Consider the following 21,788-nt stretch of genomic DNA (forward strand, 5'->3'; position numbering starts at 1 on the left):
GCTAATGACACACAATATTAAAAATCAAGCGTATGCAATTTGTCTTGTATTTTGTGTTTGTATTTTGTCTTGTTGACTAGGCTATACTTAAACATCTGTTATGTGAAAAAGCTTTTTCAGGGCAGTACTAAATAAAAACAATGTTTTTATGATCTTTCTTATTAAAGGCACACTATGCAGGAATTCCTCATTTTTGTCAAACAGCGACCCCTAGAGTCACTGTAGAGTACTTGTATTTAACGTTACTGTCGTAAATACCACTCACGCAGAGCGTCTCTACACTTTATAATAATAAAGTAGCCTACCTCGTTTGATGACTTATAAGGTTTTTACATAAATGCAGCTAAATTACAAGTCAATAGCCTAGGCCTACTGTATAATTTCATTTGTGTTTTTGAGTGTTTTGTAAACATTACTAAAATGCCAGATGCCATCAATAAAGTTACATGTGCGTTGCATTATTTCATAACATTGTCCGTTATGATGTCGTTAGACATGATTATTGCAATTTATCATAATAGTTTCCAAATTGTGCTCATTTACACTATTTACAACGTGTAGGCTTATTTATGTCCTGATAATTATGTGAGATATTGACAACTGTTCTCATGATAATCGCAGGAATCAACTTTAACAGTGAAAGCCTGACCGAATGGGACTCTTTTCCGGTTCCTCACGCGGTCAGATACTCTTTTCCTTTTCCTAGTCTTTTCCGACCGCGTTTTCTTTGCTTTTTCCATCGTCGAGTATCACGTCTGAAAAGTGTCTTCGTGCTTCATATGTTGTTGTTGATGTGTGTGACGTCGTTGCCGTAAACCATGTCGTGATTCTCTCGAGATATGTCTGGGGTGCTCCTCTCAAACTTGCATTGCTGGTTTTTCCAGCGGCGTCCCCCCCAAGCTTTACTACCAGGATGATTCGCCCTACTATGAGTTTGTTTACCACCGAAATGACTTTGAAGCTGTTATATTAAGGTACAATTCTTGTATAGTGTGCCTTTAAAAAATAAATAAAAATAACATTTTGGTGGTTATGCAAGTTGTATGTAAACTTATGTCTAAAGTGTATATCAAAAATCATAAGATTATTAGATGCCAAAATGTTGCTTTGGTTATCACATTCTCATGTTGCTATGGTTACTATGTCAATCATCGCAATATCATGACTCACAGGACTATAATTTAATGGATTCACTCCCACATTTAAATGCAGTTATCACTCCTTACACTTTACAGTCTGAACTTAACAACCGGTCCTCTAGAAGCATGAAAACAAAACAATTATTTAGATCAATAGCGCTCCCTTTAAGCCATCACTTACAGCGTTCTGCACTCTCATTAAAACTCTCGTCATAAACAATGAAGTTGTCCGTATCTGCACAGTGAATCTCTTATTTACATCGCGTCTAGACTTTGAGGTTAATGAGGGGATTTGCAAAAGTGTAAAGCTCGTGCTGATTCTGAACATACCTTTTGACCGAATTCTCCTTATGGTGACTCTAAAATGCCTCTGATTGGCCACTGAGTTCATGCGCTTGATATATATTGATTGATGTCTGTGACTGGCTACAATGCTCAATGCTGAAACAAAACAATGCAAGTAGTTTTGGTTCTGAATAATAATATATTGTGTCCTCCAGTTCCCGGACTCGACTGTACTTGGAAAATTTTCAGAGTCTAAAAGGTCAGAGTCCGTGTCAAGTCCGAGAACTCCAACTCTAGCGCTTGCTGTCATGGCTTACAGCGCCGCTGGACACGCCGTCTCCACCAAGCACTCGATGGCCCTCCAGCAAGTGTTTCAGGCCAAGGTGCTAAATATGGACGTCAACAAAGTTCCCTTTCTTGACTCCCCCATCTCTCAGGCCAGCCTCTTCGGTGAAGAAAGCTATGCTCAGCAGTTCTCGGTAGTACTAAAGCAGATGGTGGTGATCAAACACATCCTGTCCCGCTGGATGCTGCTGCCAACACCTGTCCGTCTAGGGTTCTCCCCCCGCCTGCTTGTCACAGAAGATGACAGCGGCAACAGCCTTCACCCAAGCTGCAACGTCCAGCTGCCAGCTGGAAGGCGATGTACCCTTTCTCTGTCATCACAAAGTAATCCAAGCGGCCGGCAAAACGAATCAGAGACTAGTGACCCAGAAATGGAGGCGTCCCCCCAGGTTCAGCGGCGTCCGGTTTACCTCAGTGGCAGACAAGGATGTTCCTGTCCTGCGTGCGGTAATTGCGGTCCTGCTGGTGAAGGACGCAATAGAGCCGGTCCCTCCAGCCAAGATGAGGTCAGGGTTTTACAGACCGTACTTCATCGTGCCCAAGAAAGGCGGTGGGTTATGGCTGATCTTTGATCTGCGTGTCTTGAATCGGGCGCTTATCAAGCTTCCGTTCAATATGCTAACGCAGAAAGCATTCTCACGTGTGTTCGTCCCATAGATTGGTTTGCAGCGATTTACCTGAAGGATGCGTACTTGCATATCTCGATTCTACCTCGACACAGACCGTTTCTATGCCTTGCGTTCGAGGGGGGGAAGAGGGCGCTGGGAATGGGCAGCGGTTGTGGCGTTTTCTATTGGGATCCCAATTCTTCAATCTGTTCGCAAGCCTCATAACTGCCTGATGTAACACCAAACGTGACTGACTGATAGGGAACGTCTCGATTACTAATGTAAACCTCGTTCCCTGAAGGAGGTCACCACAACCCCTGTACCACCACTTGAACAGCTGCGGCCTTGTCTTGGCTCCTCAGTGAAAAACTTGGAAAGCTCTCAGGCGAGATCCCAATTTGTCAGTCTGTTCTGATATAAGATCTCCATTCCCTCCTTCAAGGAACGGAGGTTACATAAATAACCGAGACGTTTTGATACCATCCCTTGTGAAAAAGACGCTTTAGCATACTTTTAAAAAGAGTACTTACTTAAAAATATAAGCCTAGTGTAAACTCAATGTTCTCAGACAATTGACATTCAATTCAATTGAATGTTAATTGCAATTATATCAATTTTTTTTGTTTAAATTGATATTAAATGCAATTAGCTTAGCTTTGACCCACTTAAGCAGGTCTTAAGTACATCTTTATATGATATGATTTCATGATTACTTCGGTTGTCTTTGAAATACTTTCTGTGATAATCGACCACATGCCACAAATGCTGTTGATCAAGGTTCATTAAACTGGAAGCATTCTTTTAAGACTTCCTGAAGATTGAATCATCAGTATAAATATCTTTCTTCATGAAATTTCACTAAGTATTTTATTCCATTGGTAGAGTGAATTCAGGGTCATTTTACAAGTCATCTCAATTGCAAAAAGTGTCCCAATCATCCTGAATTCACCCTTAGAATTAAAAAAAATAATAATTCAACAGCCATGTTTTGCAGTGTTTGTAATCTATTTTTTCTACCTAATAAATATGCCTCCCATCTTCTTACTCTCTCCTCAGTGCTGTGTTCACATGGACTAATCTACTGGTGGTGGTCGTGGAGCTTGAGGGGTCAGAACAGGAAGCCCTGGACCTTGTTGCCCTGGTGACCAATGTGGTTCTGGAAGAGCACTATCTCATAGTAGGGGTTGTTGTGGTAGTGGACCCTGGAGTCATTCCTATCAACTCCAGAGGGGAGAAGCAGCGGATGCACTTGCGGGACGGCTTTCTCGCCGACCAGCTGGATCCCATATACGTGGCCTACAACATGTGAGAATGTGGAGGAGGAACCAGATGCCAGAAAACTCTGCATATGCAAATGTACAAAGGAAGCATTAGAGGAAAGTTTGGACAGTCTTGCCTCTTCCTCCACACACATGAAGAGTCCTTGATGGAGCTATGCAGTTTATTTTTGATATCAAACTGTCAGAATGCCTTGAAAATAAAACTAATTCAGTGGTCAGGGCAAATGACTTGATTTCATCTCCTGTTTTCTTGTGCGACACAATTGAGTTCAGTTCTTATTCAAGCACACTTGTTCTACACATGCGTGTTGAATGTTCCCTGTGTGTGAGGAGGACCGGCCCAAATGGGCGTGGGAGTGCCTGATGTCAAAAGCAGGATCCAGATTCTAGGACCATTGAATTTTCAAGGGCATGTGAAAATGTGTAATGTGTTTCATTTCACAGCTTTACTGTTGGTGTAAAAGATGCACAAACCCAAGTTTTGTTTGGTTTGTTCATTTTACATCAACACGCAAATCTTTGATAAATGTTTTATCTGGAGACCGAATGGCAATAAGGAAATGGATATCGAAATTTTTTTTTTCAGGAAAGCAGTACTGAATGTGTGCTGTGGAAATGCTGCTCCACGAATTCACAAGCTTATGCATTCCCAGCTAGTGTTTCAACAAGGGCCTTAAATATTTTCATACGCCTGTGGATTGTTTATAATTTGTATTTCCCCATTCATTAAACTCATTAATGTGTGAGCTTTTAGACTGTGCAGGATAGGAATCAGGGTAATAAGTGTATAGATGAAGAGTCTTATTCAGGTAACCAAGTCCCAATCTGAAAAATATTTCTACTCAAATTTACATTTACAGCAGGTGTCATTTATTTAATTTTTTACACTGTATGACAATTCATGAGTAGTGTATCTTATATTCCTGCAGAAGGTGACATTTTTAGTCTCCTACATATTACTGATTGAAAAGAAAGTATAATTTTTCCTTAATACATTAAAACATACCTAACAGATGGGACCGGTATTTCAGGAAAACTGACCACTGCAGATGAGGGCTTTTGATTCTTCTTTTCATTACTGTGTTAAAGAGTGATGATTGCTTGTATTTTCAGACGCACTGTACACTGTACTAACAACGCTTGCTTTCTTGTAATGTGCTCACTACGTAAAGGATAGGCGAAATGCCTGCTGTAATTATGTACAGAATTTGTGTATTAAGTTATTACTGGGACACCAGAAACATATGAATACTTTGGCATGGTTTTTGCAGTGGCATGGAGGAAACCAGATGCTGCTCAAATTGAAGTTTAATTTCTTGATCAAACAGTAAGGAGAACAACATGAGTCACTATTCATGGAATATTTTACATTGCAATAGACCCAAGAAATGGTTTTGCTACAAAGATTGTGAAGCACATACAGCATCTGTATCGCAGGATGATTGTGTGACAGTTAATGTTCATTTGCAGTTCTGTCATTTTGTGAATATTTGGTTGATACAGCTTTTAACTTCTGTTAATATTTCTTAATAAAAACCATGCTTTTAAATGGCATTGAAATTTTAATTCTATTGTCTTTTTTAATGCACATTTCGCAGACATGTCTATCCAAAGTAACTTACATTGCATTCAAGAGATACATTTATTTCATGCTTTCCCTGGGAATCAAACCCATTACATAAGCATTGCTCTACTGTTTGCTGCAAGAATGCAAAGTATACAATAATATAAATGCTAAATAGGCTATAATTGTAAGCAAGAAGAGAAGCAGACTTAGAATTATCAAAACATAATTACAAAGAGATAAGCATTTCCAGTATGCATGGTAGCAGTACTAAACAGATAAAAAAAGAAGATCAGCATTGTTACTTGAAAAGATCCTCATGATCGTCTTAGTGGAACATAGTCGTTAATTTCAAGCTACTTCAAGAAATGTATTCTTCTATGTTTTCTAAAAGCTTTGTTGCAATATCCAGTGCACTTCTAGCATTATCAACACTGAACTGCTTGTTTGGAATGTGAGGAAATTGGTGATAGTTCGGATACTGGGTTTTTTTGCCATCAACACCAAGTTCAGTCAGTTGCCTCACAGTGTTTGGTAAAGAAGTCAACTGTGAGCTGTAATGGGACACCTGCTGAGCAAGGCTAGTTATTGAGCAGTTTTTGGGATGCTCTCCACTTCTACTGTACATTGCTGCTATCAGGGCTTTTTCCACAGCCTGATGCACCTTAAACAGACACCACTCTGAGCAATCTCCTCCAGTGTCACTGTGAGCTGCGCTGATGTCACATTGAGCCTGTTCATACCAGCGTTTTGCCTCTCCTCTGTTTGGCCTTGGTGTTTCTCTGTGGTATGACCAAAAGTTATAGTGGCTTCTAGAGTAGTTCTGATAGAACCTCTCACGTCCCCTCCTGTGGCTTCGTGCCTCTGTGTTCCACGTGTCATAGAAATCTTGAAAGTCTCTACAGGTTGAGGATGTGCTATGTGCAGTTTTCCCTTGTTGTAGTTCCTCAATTCTTTTCTGCAGGTATTTGAATGCCTCTTGGGCAAGTTCTTCGTTGCCTGGATTCTTGTCTGGATGCCACCGGAGGTAGAGACGTTTAATGGCTTTTTGTTTGTCCTCACTTGACATATTACAGATTTCATTTAAGCTTTGGTCAATTTCTCTTTTGATTTCTTCAAATGTCCGTGGAAAGACTGTTTTGGGTGACGGCCTGGACGGCAAAAGACGTTCTATATTTGTGCAAGTGGACCCTGTGTTTGATAGAGGCCTGGATGTCAAAAGACGTTCTATATCTGTGCAAGTGGACCCTGTTGACACAGTTGCCTTCTTTTCTCGTTTAAATTGGTAAAGATTAAGAGAGCTTACTTCAATGAAGTCATCACTGCCAACTTGTATTTTATATCTGGCAGGAAATTGTCTTATTTGTCCCACTGAATCGTCTAGTCGGTTGATAACAATGGCATAGAAATATTCACCAGATTCGTCCTTGCTGAAGCCAACATACTCTCCGCTTTCAAAGTTGTTGAGGAAGTTCATATCAAGGCAGTCATGCCATTCTTCAGGTATGCGACATCCAGGTTTCGGTAAGGCATTGTGTCCTTCCTCATGGCCACTATTATGAATGCCATGATTTGCCAAGGTTTCCTCAACATCCTCCATGTTATCACACAGCAGAAGATGCCCAAGGACTAGAAGGCTTGAGATGTTCAGACAGTTCTTTAAAAGAGCATTGATTTCTTTAGTAAGACACATATTAACTTCATTTACTACTTTTAGGACCATGTCATCATTGTGTTTCAAGTAGAAACTGCATCCATCTTTCTTTCTTTTTACAAAAACATCTGTTTCAGCCTTACTACCTTCAATTGCCTCATGGTTTAACAGAAGTTCAGTCTGAAGAATTTTGCAACAGATAATCTGAATCTTCGAAAATATTTCTTCACACTTTCCTGCAGCTTCCGACTGTGAAACCCCACCTTTGCTGTCTTCTCTGATGAGACAGACTAGTCCATGAAGAAATGCAGCAGAAGACAAGTGTTTGTCAAACCAGCCCCTAAATTCACATTCCCCTTCATCGCAATATTGCACACTTGCTCCCGCCAGATTTTCAGAAATTATTTCTGAGAGAAATTTGGGGCGAACTTGCTGGGGAAGGAACTGCAACAATGTTTGATGTTCATAGTGATCATTTCCAAGATGACAGCAGTTTAATTTTTCCAGCAGTTTCAGCTTGGTTTCCAAAGGACACTCAAGTCTTGCATTCTGGAAGACTGTATCGTTGAAAAACAAAGTGTTTGATTCATAGAGTCTTCCATCTGTTGATGGAAGATAAAGTGAGTTGTTTCGGAAACAGGTTTTGTTCTGTTCCTCTTTCAGCAGGCAAAACAGCTGTTGTACAACACGCTTCACAGCTTTCTGCTGGTTTCCCTGAAGGCTGTCTTTATCAGAACTATCAGAAAAGATTTCTTGAAGAACAGTGATATATTGATTGACGGTGGGCCTCTCCTTTACACCAATCTTCCTGAAGAAGTCTTCATATTTCATATACTTCGATAGAATGCAGTAGAAATAAGGCCTAAACTCAAGATCATCATGTAGCACAAGTGCTGTCTGGTTTGCCTTCACAAGTTTTGTCCCGTTTTCTACCAAGATAATGGGGAGGTCTGAGAACAGAGAGGGATCAAAATTTATTGACTGCAGGTATGCGTATGATTTGCTAAATACTGCGTTTCTTGTTTCCAACAATGTGTCAGTGTGACACTGAGACCTACAGATGTTTTTCAGATTAGCAGCTATTTGTCCAAGGGGTGGAGTCTCCAAGGCTCCGACATCCTTCATTTTCATTATGTGATGTGAAGAGGGGAGTTCTGAAGGTAGGATTGGCATAGATGTCCATATCAGATAATGGTGATCATTGTCTCTGTCAATCAATGATCCACTGATTGCAACAACCTCCCTCTCTTGAGCAAAGGCCTTGTGATAATCGCAAAGTTCTTGCTGAATTTTCACTGGAAATATGAATTTAATGTTAGCAACTCTGTTCAGTAATTTAGAGTTTTTCTCAATACTCTTTGACAAAACAGTCCTAAACAGGAGATTTGATCTTTCCTTAAGACCATCTAGAGGACTGTTGCCTCTAGTTTCAGATTCAATTTGTTTTGCAAACTGAATGATTTCCTCATCAGACACTTCATGTTTCAATCCAAGGCCCTTTAAGAGACAATGTGCTTCAGTAAGTTTACCTTGGAAATTGTCCCAAAACTTTTCTGGCACAAATCTCTCTTTTGAAAGCATTACCCTGTAAATGGATACACTGTTATCATAGAAGTATGAAGCCACCTGAAGAGAGCCATTGATGTCTCGAATAAATCTGACATCTCTCAATGCAGAAGCAATCCTGGGGTCCACTGGTCCAAGTTCCACTAAAAACCGCATTAAATCAAGCAACTTGGCCTCTTTCATAATGTGCACAGAAGGAAGAAAAAACTGTACACAGAACTCCAGATCATCTAGAATCCGAATGCTTAGAATTTCTGTCAATTCTAAGTTTATCCAGCTGTGCTTGAGAAAAATACAGTCACATCCATCGACATGGTACAAGTTTGGAAAGTCATTCTGATGCTCAGAATTTAGAATGAATGTCATTCTGTGTAAATCAATCCTTTCCCTCTTTCCTGTTATTGACTCAAACAGGGGCAAGGACTTGAGCATACCCACATGTCCACTCTTCTTTTTGGAATCTCTAATCCCATTCTGTAAGAAGTGTTGAAGATCTACACATTCATCTTTTGACAGCTCCTTAAACTGGGAATGAGGTACATGACAAACCTGCCCCAAAACAGCACTGCTGTCTCTTGTTTGCAGGAGTTCTGGATTCATATACTTGAAAAGTAAGTCTTTGAAATCAATGAAAAAGCTGATGTTTAATTTCATGAACCCCAGTTTTATGAGAATGGTAGCAATTTTTTCATCTGGCTTCAGAATCACTTTTGATATGTTTCGCAATGTTTGTAAGAAATGTGTGTTATTTTGACTGGGGCAAATGACTGGTAAAATAGGACTGTCATCAAAGTGCTTTTTTATCTCACTGTAGACATAGATCTTTTCATTTTGGTAGATTTGCTCTTGATCATCAAAGAAGCTCCATAAAGTTTTCAGCCATTTGACTGTCTCTGTCTCCGCTTTGTAAAGCTGGCACCTTTGATCAGGTAATGACTGTCTGAGCAGCTGCTCAAGTTTCCGTTTCAAATATTCTGCTGCCATGGCAATTGTTAAGTCCTTAATATACTTTCCCTTGTGTAGAATTTGAATGTGATTTCTAATGACATCATTATCTGCAAACAGTTGGTGGTGTCCTTGAAAAAGACTGCTAAATCTTGAAATTAGCTTTGGGCATTGAGAGTCAAAGACTCTTAACATCTGATCTTCTGTGAGGAGAAGAGGCAGCCCATTAAGGACATGGACATTTTTCTCATTGGCATTTGTCAAGCAGAAGCTCAAAAGTTTTGAACATCTTGTTTTATTTTTGATCAAGGTCTGGTTGATGGGCAAAGGCAAACTACTAGTTGTCTGTGAAGGATCAATTATCGATCTTTGCTTCAAGAAGTTCATCACTGTTGAAGCGCTGACTTCTGTCATAATCACACCAGCTGCTTTGAAATTCTTTTTTATTTCATTCATTTTGCAGGTGTTTGGCACTAATTTCATCCCGATGTCATCTAAAATTTGAAAAATTCCTTCATGGTCATCAGTTGAAAAATATGGACAATCTGCTGAATGTGGTTTAGATGGACTGCACCAGGTGACTGTGTATTTTTGTTGTGAAAGATGTGATGGCTCAACAGGAATAGAATGTACAGTGGGTATGACAGGAAGATCACATTCTTTGACTGATATATATACCGCATTGATCATCTCATGCCAGACTTTGTCTACTTTCTGTGAAATGCATGGAAAGTAATTAAGGCAAATGGACTCTAGCTGTGACTTGAGGAATACAAGAGCTGTAGGTGTATCCTTCTTCATGAATGAACACAGATGTAACAGGAGGCCAGCATAGAGAGGTGAAATGATGTTTACTTTCAGTGACTGGTTCCACTCTGTCTTCAGACTATCACCATCCTCTTTCCACAAGTCCCTTCTAGAAGAATCTACTTCAAAATTTGCATTCACATGGAGTGGCAAGCCAGTTTCACCAGGTAATGGCAAAGAAAAAAATGCCCTGCCAGTAAATGTGTGGTTAAATGAGCTTTTCCGACATGCAGCCAGAGCAGCTTGAGGAACTTTGAAATGATCTTGCTTGTTTTTTCTCTGATGGATTTGTTTTGAATAGCCAAAGCACTCTGCAATGACCCACTGACTTTGTTTATTTCCAGATGAGATTTGCATGACATAGATGGTTTTGCAGGGTTCTGCTGTTCCTGACATGAGGGATTCTCGAACATGTCTGTGAAAGTTTTCCTTTCTTACCATGTTCTTCTCTGTGTAATTCTTTTCAATAAGGAAGGGACATTCAGTTTGTGTTCCATCTTCACTGATCTCCAGGAACTGTATTTTCGTGATGTGTTTCAAGAAGAGAATTAGTCCTTCAGGATCTTCAGTCAAGGCATAGTAAAGTTCGTTCATGTCATCGTCTGTGACTGAATGTCTAGATATTCCAGAGTTTTTTGCCATTTCCTCTGTCCTGAGAGGGAGCCTGAACATGGTTCCAGAATTGAGTGCAAACATTTCTGGAAGAAAGGTATAATAAACATCCTCAAAAGAATTTTTTAATTCATCATCAACTGAAAACATGCAGCCTGGGGACTGTTTTGTTATGCCTTCCACATATTTTAGATTTGGATCAGAAATGCAGAGCCATTTGTCACCGGTCAGGATAGATGGACAATCTGTCAGATGATACACAGAATTGAAGCCAAGTCCATATTTTCCAGTTCTCCCTAAAGTGCCATGTTTTCCTCCTTCCCCCAGCTGTTGAATGCCTTGCAGATCATCATCAGAAAATGTTCTGTTGTTGTACACACAAAGAGCCGGGCCTTGAACCAGTTCCCATTCCTTTCCAAATATCTTTTTTGTCTTATGTTTTCTTTTGTCCCACACAAAGTGAATTTCTGTTGCCTCTGCATCATCAGCATTTTGAATGAGCTCTTTCAGAATATCTTTTTTAGATGGATATGCATCAATTATATTTTTTATTCGGACAGTTAGTTTCTCTTTTTGTCCAAACTCTTTGACATGAAGGGAAAACTGACTGACCAAATGATTCTTCAGAGTATGGTGTCTAGTTGTCATTACACCAAAATGACAGGCCACAGAACGAGGTATCAGATCAAGGGTGAGCTTGACACCAGCTGAGACAGGCATCCATGGGCTGTCATTAAATCTCAGCTCTTTAGAAGATGTCAACACACCTCTATTATCAGGTATGAGACAGTTTGTAAGCTCTTCATCTTTAATTTTGTATAGCCCTTTCATGAGTATTGCAACACACTTATCGAGGTCTGACATGGAAAGAGGTTGAGATCCATTTAAAGCCTTAATTTCATCAAGTGCAGCAACAAATTGTTCCCTTGTGAATTGTTTGTTGACACCAAGGCAGTCCCAGAGCCTCTTGAATTTGGAGAAGATGACTGGAAGCACATAGAGATATGGTTTCTCCTCAAATTGCTCACTTCTGGCCACTGACGTCACATTTATAAAGTGATCCTCAATGAAAATGAATGGATATGACTTTGCATGTCCAATAATGGGATTGGGATCTTTCTGTTCCAACAAGTAATAGTTGAGATATTTATAGCAAGACTGAGCAATGTTGAAGAGAGCAGTATTTTCAAATGCTTTGCAGTGTTGGTGTGCTTTTAACAGCTGCAGAAGAACCGTTTCAACTGGTGGATTTGTCCGTACTCTCAATTTTTGGAGAACTAGATCATAACTGTGTATTTGAAGATTTGAATGGTCAACTGTGAATTCTGTCATGCTTACTAAATTGTGACAACTGTCACTGTAAACTTCTTCAGGTTTTTTAAGAACAGTGGCCTTCTTGCTTTGCTGAACTAAAGGAACAGAGGCAGGAAGGAATGGAATTTGAGACAGTGTGTGCCAGTGCAGAGAATTATCATCTTCTTTTATGGAGACTTCCATAGACTCCATGAGACACTGGAAACATTTATGACATTTAGATGTATCCTGTTGCCAAACACTGGATATATTTCCTGCTCTTTCTATGATGTCCTCTAAAGGGAGGCGGTCACTCAGCATTCCCAAATCTGAAAGTCGTTGAATCCTTTTTGTTGAGAGAAAGTCATTTTCGGTTCCTTCAAGAAAGCGGCCTTCCTTAAGTTCATACAAACAAGCCATTTTGCCAGAAGGATTCACAAGTCGCTTGATAAATTGAAGCTTCTTACAACTCTGTGTTGGCATACAAGGGTAGCTTTTCAGTAGGTCATCAACAGCATGATCATTTAAGTCAATGGCATTTAGCACAAGAGTATTTCTGCTGTGTGTGTCCACAGAACTCAAGTTCTTAAAAACAATGTTGTAAAACTCAGGCCAGTTGATTGTTCTCTGTTTGATCTCTAACTTGAAGCCACAATCGATGAAACTCTGTCTTACCCATGATGGGAGAGAAACAACACTGGAATATGAAGCTCCCAAGCTCAAGAACACTTTTATTGCAATGCCTCCAACTGTTTGGTTCTCCTCAATTTTTGGATTCAGAAATCTCACCTTGTCTATAGAACACCAGGTATATCCATTGCTGAAAAGCTCCAAAGATTTGCCATTGGCATTCTGCACAACTGCTGAGTAGAAAGACTCAACCATGGGTAAAAATGCTTTGCTTACTGTCTCTGTGTTAGGCCAGAATGTATGGAAGGAATAGTTCTGGATAAGTCCATTTTGGTCCATTTTTTTTAGCTCAAGCAGTGTAGTGATGTACGCTGATTTTATGGCATCTTTCAGTAAAGCTTTGTTCCACTCAGACTTCACTCCTTTTTCCCATAGACCTTTCCTATTAGATGTGACTGCAAAAGTTCCATTGACATGGACTGGAAGACCTGTCTGAATTGAGAGAGGAAGAAAGCAAAACGCCTGGCCAAAGAGGCTTTCATCAGGGGACCATGCATTAGTTTTTGCCTCTCTATGCAAAGGTACAGCTATGCCACCAATTGGAAATGAAAACGCAGGTTCTTGTTCAGTTCTTCTCTGGAACATTTGCAAAGACTCCTGCGTCCCAAAACAGGAGTACAAAAGCCAGTATTGAGTGAAGAATTTCTCTGAGTGCTCCTGAACCATTTTAACAATGTGTGCTCTCTTGACATCAATAATTTTGTGGCATGTGATGTCACTATTTCTGAAGGTCTTCTCGGTCTCTTGGAGTAGTGTGTCATTTGAGACAGGAAATGAATTCATGACTTCTTTGGATATTTTGAGAGTCGTCTGAATCTGATCATTTCTTGGAGGAGTTAATGAGTTTTCAGGTACAGTTTGAAGGGTCATAGATGTAATGCTCTTCAAAAATAGTAGGTGTGTTTGTGAATTGTCAGTCAAATGATTTCTAAAACTCATAATTCGCTCTTCATCAAATACCTTTGAACTGATCTCTGACTGGTTGGCCTCCTCCAGAGTGCGAAATGGTAATTTAATCAAGGTGCCATTGTAAGATTTCTTGCTGTTTTGCACTGACAAATCACAATCAAAAATTCCTTCATGAGATTTAAACTGTCCAGGAAACCTTTTGCACAGTCGTTCCTGGAAAGGGTCAAGTTTAATTCCTGGGTTTCCTTTGCTGAGTATGTGCTTTTCCAAATGGGTGACATTTGGATCAAGTATGAGAAGGGTTTTCCCACTCAAAATTGAAGGAATATCACTCACATGGTAAACAGCATTAAATCCAAGCCCAAACTTTCCAATCATCTCGAATTTTTTTTCCTTCGATGCTGACCCCACTTTGACAATGTTTCTCCAGTCTTCTTCTGTAAAAAGCTCATTGTTGAAGATCCAAAGGCATGGTCCATTGCAGAGAGCCATTCCCTGATCAAAGAGTGTTTCGGAGGGGTCTTTGTGTTTTCTGAAATCAAGGAGGAATTTACATGTGGTTGCCCCAGCGTCCTCAGCATTTTGTAGGAGTTCTTTGAAAATGTCACTTTCTTCATCATACTCTTTAAGAATATTTTTAATTCTTTGAGTAATTGGTTCAGATTGTCCACATTGTTCTATACCAAAGGACTCTTGCTCTGCTTGTATGAACTGTGGTTTTAAGATGCGAGTACTTAAGAATGGGACTTTCAACCATCTTGCAGTGATGGGTAGAACTTCTTCATGAATGACATAGAACTCCTCATTGTCTTGTGTCAGGTCATCAAGTCCTTCGGCACTGATGTCACAGAAGACTGTTTTGGACAAAGACTGCAGAGTAAAGTTTTGACTTTGTGCCATGACAGGCACAGGGGTACTGTCCTTTAAAAGCTTTTCATTCTTTCGCATCCAGTCAAGAATGGCAATTGACACTTTAAGTTCTGTCAAGTCTCCATGAGGAGGATACCTGCAGTCAATTCTTTGTTTTATGTCATGGAGTATGTCTTCAATTTCTTCATCGGACAGTGATTTCTTCACACCAAATTGTGTTAGCAGGTTTTCATATTGCAAAAACTCTTCAGGCACTCTCTTGATGTAGGGGCTTAGATCCAATTCAGGTGGATAGGCTAAAACTATATCTCCTGGACAGACAAACTCGCTTTTATTCCATATCCAGGGGATGTTTTTTGGTTCTATTAAATCTTTGAAATTTCTCATGTTGTCTTGCATGAATTTGTAAATACTGTGCAGCTCGGTTTTAAACTGAAAATCTGATTTTGGGTTGACCATTGATCTCAATGCAGAGAGGTTCTCCAAGACTTTTTCAGCAGGAGGGGGTTCATAAAGTCCAAGATTTTTGCAGACATGTCCTGTTAGCTCAAACATAAGTGGCATTACATATCCAACAATTGAAGAATACTTTGAATCCCTAACTTCAGCTGGCTTATAGAGACCTCTCTTAAGATTTCTACAAACACTTCCATTCAAGAACTTTGGATTTTCACAGGGAACCCACTGCCTTTGCTTCAGCTCTTCTATCTTCGCCTTGGTGAATTTTGAAAGGAAATCATTCTCATTCAGGACTCGAACAAGTGTATGTGATTTTTTATATGCCTTATCTGGTGAGTGGACACAAAGCTTTTCAATATTATTTATGACTTGGAGTATGTTTTCTGTTGATATTTCTTTTTGCTCTGTCTTCAGGCCAAGGGTTTTTAAACTTTGAAGCATTTCCTGGGTGTTTGCATAAGAAGGTGGGGGAAAGAATTCTGCCTCAAAAAGATCCTGAAATGTCCTATTTCTTGGATCAAAAACATCGGAGGCCTGTTTGTGTTCTCCATGAGTTGTCTCAATAAATTTTAGATTTTTAGTTTTCGTGAGAAGCTGCTTACTCTGTGTGAGTAAAGTGCTACCATTATTCAATACCCAGGTCATTACTGTCTGTTCCTCACCTTTTTGGAAAGAGGCTGCCTCAATGCAGGCAATCAAACAAACAGCCAACTTAGCGGCATCTAAGAGTTCAATATTCAGAAGAGTCAAAAGTCTGCGATCAGCTTCATTTGCACACTGTACAATGGTCTCAGGCATTGGCAGATCATTTGGAATGGCTGGTTTGGTGGTTGAAACAACTGCTTGCTTTGATTGAACTGTAACATATTTCCCAGACATCATTCTGAAGATTGGCAACATGGAAAGCAAGTTCTTTTCAGCATTTGATAAAGAGTCCAAAGAAGAGAGGTACACTTTCAACTCCTCCTTTTCCTGTGATGAAGCAGAGGCAATTCCTTTTATGACCTGATCTCTGTGTGAGTTCACAAAGACTTGTAGAACACTTCTTGGTGAAGCAGGAAGAACATACCTCTCAATGTCATGATGTCTAAGACATTCATCTCTTTTTATGACTGTGCACCCCACCATTCCTAACACTTTCTGAACATGATCTGACAAGCTAGACGCTGTGCTACTCTGAAAAATCAAAGTTGTGTTACTCTGCAACCTTGCTAACAGTACAGAATTGCCTGAACTCTGTAGTGGCTCCAGTGGTATTAAAGGAATGTCAATAAAGTCATTTAACTCATTCCATTCAGTGCTAAGAAACTTCCAGAATTTAGACAACCAACTCTTTGGTGGATGATGATTTTCTGCTGTTTTCCATGTCACATGACCTTGGGTCACCTTCCAGTCCATGGGTAAGTGCTTCTTGGTGAGTGCAACAACATCTTTAGCATCCAAATTGATTATGTTGAATGTGCCTGAAAAAAAAGTGAAATGATTGGGACCAAATTTCACAAACATGTATAAATTTGGTCATTATTTTGTTGTATGTGCCTGAAAAAATAGTGAGAAAAAACTTCACAAACATGTATGGTATCAATTAAATATTTCATAAGCACTGCCGAAAAAATATATTGAACAGTTTTCTTACTCTTTGTTGCTAGTTTCCTTAGTTGCTTAGTGCAAACATGGCTCAGATCGTTGGGTATAAATCTTTCTTTACAAAATGGCAGCAATGTGCTAAACAAAGAAAAAACTGATTATTAGTACTTTGAAAACACAATATAAACACACTAAAGAATTCAAGTAGGAAAGAGACAACTATATCACACCTTACCTTGGAAACTTCTCATTGTCGATCAAAACAGTGTTCTGCACTCCACTGGTAAATGAAGTGAAGGTTCCATCACTGAGAGGCAGAAGCTTAAGACCTTGTAGCTATGTGTACTTCTCATCACTGAGAGCAAATTCAAGAAGAGAGTATCTGTCATCTTTACTGAGGTTTTCCTCCTCACATCTGTGCAGGACATCTCTAACATAAGATGGAGTCACCCATGTCAAGGTATCATTTTCAGGGAAGATTTCTTGAACATCATTCAAAATATGTTCTGGGACTGTGACCAGGTTCTCTCCTTCAGCAATCAATAATCTTGATATCGCAGACATTGCGTCACTACATATATTGTTGACTGGAAAAAACGCATCTGAGGGAGACACCCAGATTTTCTCATCTCCGGCAAGGTGAAAGATCTTGTATTCAATTAGATGCTTCAGAGTGTCTGTTGCAACTATATGCCATCGGTCTTTATGTACAGTCTTGGATAGGTCAGGCCAAAGATTGTACACAGTGGCAGCAGGCAGGGTCGAGTTTCTGGATAGCTGAATGGCATCCAGGATCATCATAAGATATACATGAGGAAGGATATATTTTATAAGTAGCTCATTCCACTTTGCAGACTCATCATTCTTTTGATCCTCCTCTTGCCACTTAATGAACCTGCGATTATCTGTCAGGCCAAAGCAAGCATTGATGTGAATGGGAAGCCCAGTTTTGTTTGAGTCATTATTTGGAAGTGGCAGAAAGCAACTTAGTCGCCCATTGCAAAGTGATCAGTCTTCATCTATTCGAAAAGCTGCATCAACTTGAGGGTAGAAGCTCAGCTTACTGGCTAGAGAGTCAATCTCTGGTTTATATCCGTGTTTCAGAAGGCAAGATGTCACAAGCCACTGGGACCTTGTTTCTTCCATTTGATGGGAAATGTGTGATACTGTTTTGAAACAAGTTTTTCTGTCAAATGATTCCTGCTTGACATGAGAAAGGTCAGTGTCAAATTGATTTGACGCTGAAACTTTTAACCTATTGCTGCAGAAACCATTGGTGTCAATATGCAGCAAAGTAATGGATGACACATTTTTCAGGAAAAGAAGACTGATGTCTGCATCAACAATGAAACTGTCAAAAAGCTGTGTAACTTTTGTGGAGTCATACAAGTTATCGGAGATCTCAGAAGCCTCATTACGCAGAGGGAAGCGGAAAAGCGTTCCTTTGAAGTATTGCTCCTCACTAATGACCTTCTCCCAGGAACAACTGATGACATGACTGACTACATTTTGAAAGGGCTGGAACTGATCTCTCAAGTTCAAAAGGCTCTCTCTGTCCTCTTTATCATCCAAAGACCATCGATAGCCTTCTTCATCCTCTCCAAACATCTTCTTTAGAGGGTCAAAAATGGCTAGGTGTTCAGAACTGAATACACATGGCAAATCTATAAATAAACAATAATAATAATTTTAAATATTGTTGTTCCAAATCCCCATGTCAGAATCCGACACTCCAAGTACTAGGGATGCACTTATACCACTTTTCTCATAACGAGGCCGATAATTTCATTTTTGCCGATACCAATAATGATACCTGTATTTTCACAGCATTTGTCATTTTTAAATATATTAGGTTGAGAAACCAAAAGAATATGAATTATATTTGTTGAATTAATTTATTTAGCAAATTTATATTTCCTTCAGTTATTTACATGCTTAATTATGCCTGTTAAAATGTATTGTACAAGCATCTGTTACTGTTACTGTTCATTCTAATGCTCTATCATATTTTATCTTTCATTTAATAGCACAGGGCATATTTAGAGCTGCTTCAGCATGGCTCAATGCTAAGGATTTTTTTCTATTGACCTGGTTGAGTGAGTGGTTTAATGTTTAGATACTACGGTGGCCCAGTAGTGCACAACCCCATGGAATTTAAAAAGCAAACATAAGTTTGCTACTTTGTATTGGTACATCCGTGCATAGGCGTCGATTTCGGTGGGGACGGTGGGTACGTGTCCCTACCAGATTTCGCCATGAGTCATTTTGTACCCACCACTTTTTGAAACATTGAGGCACGGATGTACCTATTACAAATAAATAAAGCATCTACAGTTAACTAGCAGAGCATTCATTTAATTCGCTATTAAATAAGAGATCTAGAGCTAAAATGTGTTGTTTTTGAAATCAAGATGAGCGCGGTTGCAGCTGTTTTCAGTGTCATGGATACAGTGTTATCTTGTGGCTCGGCCAGTCTTCACTCGGACGCGCGCTTCAATCTATCGCCGTTGTGGAGACACTCTATTCATTCCTGTGAAATCACAAAATAAAATGCATACAAACATGTCCATGCTTGATATAGACTGTAACCACTGATGAACATATTCAGTTTTGATGAGAGGAAAAAAAACTATACGATTACGGAATTAGAACCCGTAACCTCTGACACGCTTGGCAAAACACGCTACCACCAGGCCATTTAAGAACTCAAACAAAATTTGTGGATCGATGGATTTATTTACGGGTTGGCCAGAGAGGCGGCACAGTTTGACAAGTTTGTACCCAGCACTTCTGAAAATGCACTTCCGAATGCGTCTCTGTCCCCAGCACATTTCAAACCAAACTGACGCCCGTGCATCCGTGCATCCGTGCTGTGCATCCGCGAGATGTTTCAAAAGTGGTGGGGACACAATCGACCCTGGCAAAAAGTGATGGGGACATGTCCCACCCGCAAATTACGCCTATGATCATCTTACCCAAACATTGGAATGTCCGTGCTCAACTAAGGCAGAGGCGGCATCTATCTAGGTGAACCGAACAATGGTGTAATGATTCAGTTCGACTCCCAAGACAAGATGATGCTCACCCGACTGGCCAATAGGAACGTGGCCCCGCCCATGACACAATTTTCACAGCGAAAGCAAAATCCTGACACGAGAGCAAGAAATTGCATCGAGAGCAAAGAAAAGCGTTTTGAGAAAAACACTTCTTTTTTTTTGAGAAAATGTTTTCTTACTGATTGCAAAAAATATATATTTGAAAAAAAAATTCAAAGTATTTTGAGAGTTTTTTTATGTTCTATGAGAAAATGCTTTCTCTCCAAACTTTTTTTAGTCTCAAATATTATTATTTTTTTGCTATGGTATGAAAACTTTTTCTCTCAAATATTCTTTTTTCTCTCATGAAATGCTTTTTTGCTATCAGTGTGATAACTTTTTCTGTCAAACTTTTTTTTTTCTCTCAGATCATTTATTTTCTCGCATGTAATAAAGACACAATTCTAGCTCCATACCACAGCGCATGATCCCTAAGGGAACGTCTGGCAAATCCACCAAGTGGTTAAAATGTATAATTTATTATAATATAATTTAATAATAAAAAATAAACACCATTTGGTGAATTGCAGAATTACAGGTATTCGTGGTGTTGATATATTTTTTAGACTGCTGACTCTATAGAACAATGGCAAGAAAAACTAACTTTACCGCGCTCCGAGAGCCCTCTAGTGGTCGGGAGCATTTCCGTTGTGTTGCAGCTTTATTTCGTTGTGTTGTACATTTTCCTTTATGTTGTGCATTTTCTGTTGTGTTGTGGCTCATTTCCGTTGTGTTGTACATTTTACGTTGTGTTGTGGCTCATTTCCGTTGTGTTCTGGATTCATTTAGTTGTGTTGTGGCTTAATTTCGTTGTGTTGGGAACTTATGTTTGCTTTTTAAATTTCGTTGTGTTGTGCACTACTGGGCCACCGTAAGATACCAGTAAAATATCACAATTCTTTATTTACAATTCTGATACTACCACAAAAACTGCTAGCCTAATTAATGTGAATTTAAAAACATTATTAAAGACAAGTAAACAGTCAGTAATAAACAAATAATTTAATTACAAAAAACACAAATAAATACAATAGAACAAAGATAGAAATTAATTAAAAGTGATTTTCAGGTAGTTCTACAAGTAGTTTTCAGGTACATAATTTTAAAAGTAATCAAATGTAAAATAACTGCATAGTCTTCACTGAATACATTAAATACAGCTAAATCTTAGTTACAAAAGTGATGGATAGAAAGTTACAGAAGTCATTCAGTCAAGAGCACTGAGTGATTTATTTATCCTTTATTGTTTGATTAACATTAAACACACTGCAGCAGGGTTATTAAGCTGCTGTCCCTTTAAGACCAAATGCACGGATCCAATATACTGTTACACATGTTTTATTTCTCAACTGTTTACGTTCACTTAAGACATAAGAAACTATGTTTACTGGGATACTAGCGAAGATGGACGTTTTTACATACTTTTGTGTGAATTCGTCAGGTCAAGTGCAAGAAGACGTGAAAGAGAATTCAATGTAGTATTCAAGCGATGTCTGAGACGCGGCTTTTTGGGAGCACGCTTCACAAATTTCGCACGGTAATACTTATAAATAATAATTACGTTTTAATCCAAATTGTGCATGTGTGCTGAGTGAGCGATCAGCAATCAAGAGCATGTAACAGAAGTGAGTGTGCTCTCTCTTTTTACCATACATATCTGACCGAACTACAAACTTTCCAGCGATGTCTGTGAAAAAGGGATGTGCACTCTACAAGCTTGCACGTCTATGCCAATCCACTCCATGTTACTCTTATCAGCTAACACACAGCAGCTCTATAGGTGTAACTATTTAATTTGTTTAACATTCTATTAATTAGAAAAATGTAACTCAGAGATATCCTTCCCTGCAGGCCCGGTTCTGTGGGGTACTAAGCACCCTCAAACAAAAGTAAAAGCACCCTCAGATGAAATTATTAATAGCACACATGTAAACGAGATTTCGCCGACAATAGAAACACAGACAGATTCACAGGCATACATATATTTACAAAATAAATGCATTAACACGGTTCCTCAAATCAGAAATAATTTCATGAAGCTTCCATGTTTAATGCATTTGATTGGTTGTGTCCTTTCGCG

At 39.3% G+C, this 21,788-nt stretch overlaps 2 protein-coding genes across 3 annotated transcripts in view; one reads left to right on the top strand and one right to left on the bottom strand.

Moving 5' to 3' along the window:
• The window catches only part of dip2a (disco-interacting protein 2 homolog A), a 127,376-nt gene extending 122,153 nt beyond the window's left edge, over positions 1–5,223 (top strand). Inside the window, exon 39 of the mRNA XM_077240162.1 lies at positions 3,434–5,223. Within this exon, the coding sequence (XP_077096277.1) occupies positions 3,434–3,686 (253 nt within the window). The 3' untranslated portion in view covers positions 3,687–5,223. The remainder of the gene's footprint in view (positions 1–3,433) is intronic.
• The window catches only part of LOC143747372 (sacsin-like), a 62,501-nt gene continuing 45,912 nt past the window's right edge, over positions 5,200–21,788 (bottom strand). Inside the window, exons 1-3 of one of the 2 annotated variants that reach the window (XM_077240144.1) lie at positions 16,849–17,624; positions 16,663–16,751; positions 5,200–16,489 (exon numbers count right to left, since the gene is read on the bottom strand). In XM_077240144.1, the coding sequence (XP_077096259.1) occupies positions 5,583–16,424 (10,842 nt within the window). In that variant the 5' untranslated portion in view covers positions 16,425–16,489; positions 16,663–16,751; positions 16,849–17,624 and the 3' untranslated portion in view covers positions 5,200–5,582. Of the gene's footprint in view, positions 16,490–16,662; positions 16,752–16,848; positions 18,278–21,788 lie in introns of those variants that run through there. The other variant, XM_077240151.1, reaches the window with a different exon arrangement.

The sequence above is a fragment of the Siphateles boraxobius genome, unplaced genomic scaffold (genome assembly GCF_051911475.1).
Source record: "Siphateles boraxobius isolate OS27281-9 unplaced genomic scaffold, OSU_SipBor_1 100, whole genome shotgun sequence".
Lineage (NCBI taxonomy): Eukaryota > Metazoa > Chordata > Actinopteri > Cypriniformes > Leuciscidae > Siphateles > Siphateles boraxobius.